Here is a 4,805-nt window from a genome sequence, read left to right on the forward strand (position 1 = left end):
TACTCATAATTCATACACTGTTAACTTTCTCACTCAATCTTTTTCCCATCACTGATCTTGTTAAGTATTTGTTATCAAGGCCATTTGTTGGTTTTTTTTGGAGAGAAAACTGATGTTAGATTTTTCAATAGTTTGTCATAAAGGAAAAAAAAGTTTTGAACATTGTTTTGTATCATACGTGCTTTTGTCCTTGAAATTACTAAGAAGCATGATATGTCGTCCTAGTTATCAAAAGTTCCAATCATATGAACTGTACTGAAGAATTAATTGATTTATTGGCAATAGCGTTGGTCCTTGTGCCAACGCGGGAGCTATGTTTGCAGGTTTATGAAATTCTTCAAAAGTTATTGCATCGATTTCACTGGATTGTACCTGGATATGTAATGGGTGGTGAAAATAGGTCAAAAGAGAAGGCCAGGTTGCGCAAAGGTAAAAATCATGTGCATCCATCACCAACCCCTGATTGAACTTCATTTATAAATTCTTTTCTTTCATCTTATCACATTTCATGGGTAGCATGTTCATGTCATGTTGCATTACTATCTAGTCTAAGTAGGTAATAGAGTATGGAATCAATACTTGTAAATGCAAAATTATCCATATACATACAGTTAGACATATTTTCATATGTATTGCACAAAGCTTGAGGTATGAGTCACATTTTTTATGGCTGAAGAATAGTGCGTTTGCTAAGGCAGGCAGAAGGGGGGAGAGGGCTCTATTGAAATATATGAATCGGCCGACTAGACTGAGGAAAAGGTTAAATGCCTTGATAAATTTGTGGGATAAAATTTTGAAACCATGTAGGCTGTTGGAAAAGCCGCATCATAACAACATATGAAGAGTCATTTGTTTCTGATGAAAGCTCAAAGCTTGAATATCCTGATTAAATGTATTTATAACATTTGTTCCTATTTTAGGCATATCAATTCTTGTAGCAACTCCTGGCCGCCTTTTAGATCACCTGAAGAATACATCATCATTCTTGTACACCAATTTGCGCTGGATAATCTTTGATGAAGCTGATAGGTATGGTTTTCAATCTATGACTTAATCATAAATACCATATGTTGTCGTCAGAAATCTGGTACTGTTTGTAGAATCTATCCTATGTTTATCATACTTTAATTAGCTTAATGCGTGCTTTCTGACAGGATTTTGGAATTAGGATTTGGAAAAGAAATAAAGGAAATACTAGATCATTTAGATGCAAAAACAGGTTGTGCTAACCAAGAGCATGCAGTTTCAAGGCACTCTGGAGCTCTAAGACAGAATTTGCTCTTATCAGCTACTTTAAACGAAAAAGTGAATCATCTTGCTAAAATTAGTCTAGAGAATCCTGTGATGATTGGTCTTGATGGCAAAGGGACAGAACCAATTTCGACAAAGGAGAGCCTTGATTCTTCAGAATCTGATGGGGAGAGTGAAGACAATGAAGAGAAGTATCCCAAAAACATGCTGCATACACCTGCCGGAGATTATAAAGTTCCCACACAATTGATTCAGAGATATGTTAAAGGTATGTTGTAATTTGAGGTTTGTGACAATGAATTTCCTCAAGTTATCATAGTATATTAAGGTCCTTATTTATTTTTCAGTACCTTGCGGTGCACGTCTTGCTGTTCTTCTTTCAATTGTGAAGTACCTTTCTGAAAGGGAAGCTTCACAAAAGGTTCGGCTTAATCTCCAGCCCTCTTTTTCTGCCACACTTCCCCTATATCATTTTTATTGGATCTCTAAAATTCGTCTTAATGCATGGTGTTGGCAACAACTATATTAAGTGGGCTGTACATGAAAAAACTCTTGTGGAGTTGGCATTTCAATTTTTTTGGAAATAAAATATATGTTTTGGTTATTTGAATTAACGTTCAACGTTATGAATTATAGCTTTTCACTTTTGTATATTTTATTAAAGTTTTTGGTTTTGCTCCTCTGGCCACATCATTGACTTGCTTGTTTCACAGATTGTGGTATTCTTTTCGACATGTGATGCGGTAGACTTCCACTTTTCACTGTTAAGGGAATTCCAGTTTTCTGCTCCACAATCAGAAGGAGATGCTAGACAGATGTTTCTGGGGTGTAAAGTGTTTCGTTTGCATGGGAACATGGATCAGGAGGACCGAAGGAATACTTTTCAGACGTTTAAAGCAGAGAAAGCAGCGCTGCTGTTTTCCACTGATGTAGCTGCTAGAGGACTGGATTTTCCAAAAGTCAGATGCATTATACAATATGATTCTCCAGGGGAAGCCACTGAATATGTACATAGGTATCTAGTTATCATTCCATTTCAGCTTCTTTTATGTTAACCCCCCCCCCCTTCCAGATTTTGGGGTGTGCCGGTGCTCTTTTCAGTAGTTATTGCGCAGTGTTAGTTATGCACACTCGCATCATATCTATTTTATTGTTTTCCTTCATCAAAATTTCATTTAAGAAAGGACATGCCCCATTTAGATTTGTCTGTTTGGGGTTTGAGTGCGGCTAAAACATGTTATCTAATTGACTAGGAATCCGCTTCTACCTAAAACATGTTATCTAATTGACTAGGAATCCGCTTCTACTTAAATCTTCATGGTTGGTTAATTATACTATTCCATGAGAATAACAAGATAACTCAGACCTATAAAGACAATAAGGAGTCAGAATGTACTTCAAGTGGCTTAGTTGTCTAATTAAATCTTCATGGTTGGTTAATTATACTATTCCATGAGAATAACAAGAGAACTCGACCTATAAAGACAATAAAGAGTCAGAATGTACTGCAAGTGGCTTAGTTGTCTAATGAATATTTCATGATGCAGAGTTGGTAGAACTGCTCGGCTGGGTGAAAGAGGAGAGTCATTGTTATTTCTGCAGCCAGTTGAAATAGATTATTTACAGGACTTGGAAAAACATGGTGTATCACTGACGGACTATCCTCTCCTCAAAGTGTTGGATAGTTTCCCACTATATGGTCAAAAGAAGCATACCAAGAATTTTGTTGCCATAGAGTCGCATCCCTGGGTCATTTGTCTTCAGAAGGCACTTGAATCTTTCATCATGTCTAAGGTGATCATTATCAGTTTTCTTATATAATTTTATTTCTTTGTTTTATCTTATCTGATCGAATAATCCTTTGAAAGTTGAGTTTTAGCTTATATTTTATTTTGACTATGAAACCTTGTAACCTAAGTTTGGAGTCCAGGTTCATTGTTGGTGGATTTGGTTTTGCATTTATGAATATAGCAGGTTTTTTGCATGTACACAATTACATAAGGATTTATAGTCTTCCAATAATCAGACGAGAATATCAATTATATTCTCTCCCAGGAGAACTGATTTTTGCACAGTGGAATGTATGGGACTTGAAGTTTTCTCAATATGTTTTCTGGCGCAGATTACTGATAACAACATAGAACATACCATTAACGGGTATGATTGAAAGGAAACTGTAATGAGGAAGGCTATTTTAAGTTGGCAGTCTCATTCAGTTGCATGCTACGTGTGATGGTCATCATAACTACTGATTTTGTATTCCTGCTGATTGATCATTAATCCTTTGGGAAATGCCAATATTAGGCTTCATAAGCTTCTTAGTCCTGGAACTTCAAGTATGACATGGTTGTTAGTATTGGCCATTGGCTAATGATTTTCTTCTGAGGAAGGTGTGACAATCGTGATTGCTTGCGTCTTTTTGTGCATCTAACAAAGTGAATGAATGACCGGTGGGGGGGTCTTTGGACGCGATTCCTTTTACATCTAAATGAGATTTTCTTTTTTCTTTTTTGATTTTCAATTAGAATGGCTGATAAGCTCTTTCACATTTTTATAGTAATATATTCCTGTGGTTTTGATTTGCCTTTGTACCTTAAACTAATAACTAACTTGTCATTCTCAGCCCAAAATTGATAAACTTGCCAAGAGGGGATTTTGCTCTTGGGTCCGTGCCTACGCTGCCCATCGTGGTGATTTGAAAAGGATATTTATGATCAAGAAACTCCACTTGGGGCATGTAGCAAAAAGCTTTGCACTTAAACAACAACCTTCCTTAGTTGCAAAGTCATACCAGAAGCAAGCTAAGAGGAAGAGGCTTCAGAAGCAAAGCGGGCTGGCTAAGAAGAGAAAGATCACCGGTGTGACATGAGACAGACCTTGGAAGTTTTTAATCATAGAAGCAGAAGATAAACAGTATCTGAATCTTGTTCATTCAAGTGACTGATGAATGATGATTACGGATGTTCATTCAACTGATCGATTTGAACGGAGCTAGCCTTTTGAAGTTTTAGAGAAATTTACGCTGTCAAATTTGGAGAGAGAGATTAATTTTAGGGTGTATCATCGATGGATCTCACTTAGCTTCCGATTGAGGGTTCTGAATCATCATCTCTTGTCTCTAAAGTCTGAATCACCCCAGTCCCCCCACATTTCACGCATGAATGGCGATGAGGCCTTCGCGATGTTTCACTAAAAATGCCGTGTGGGTGACTTCTGTATCCATGCTTCAGTATGCACTGTGCAGTATGATTACTCTCAGTTGATATTTATTTTCAAATCCTACCTATCAATGTAAAAGTAAAATCCAGGTCAATGTTACTTTACTGTATACACTGTCTTCTGTGCCTTCTATCTTTTCTTGTTCATTTTTTCTTCGTTATTATTCTAGTTTAAATGAAAAGTTGGCTGGCTTTTTTGGATTTATTATTTGTTTCCTATGTTTTAGATTTTTGAAGAGCCAAAATCCAAAGCTTCACTTGATTTCTATATAAATTACTATTCTAGATTGTGTAAGTTGTACACAAATTAAATTTTATATATATATTTTTTTTTTG

At 36.3% G+C, this 4,805-nt stretch overlaps 1 protein-coding gene across 1 annotated transcript; it reads left to right on the forward strand.

Moving 5' to 3' along the window:
- Nucleotides 1–231: 231 nt before the first annotated feature.
- LOC114752634 (DEAD-box ATP-dependent RNA helicase 17) lies at nucleotides 232–4,591 on the forward strand. The gene is made up of 7 exons (XM_028941376.1): nucleotides 232–429; nucleotides 921–1,029; nucleotides 1,155–1,519; nucleotides 1,599–1,672; nucleotides 1,965–2,266; nucleotides 2,799–3,045; nucleotides 3,875–4,591. The coding sequence occupies exons 1-7, from the start codon at nucleotides 246–248 to the stop codon at nucleotides 4,118–4,120; spliced, it is 1,527 nt and encodes a 508-aa protein (XP_028797209.1). The 5' UTR covers nucleotides 232–245; the 3' UTR covers nucleotides 4,121–4,591.
- The last annotated feature ends 214 nt before the right edge of the window (nucleotides 4,592–4,805 follow it).

Source organism: Neltuma alba, unplaced genomic scaffold, assembly GCF_004799145.2.
Source record: "Neltuma alba isolate B1F8T4 unplaced genomic scaffold, ASM479914v2 tig00007457_pilon, whole genome shotgun sequence".
Lineage (NCBI taxonomy): Eukaryota > Viridiplantae > Streptophyta > Magnoliopsida > Fabales > Fabaceae > Neltuma > Neltuma alba.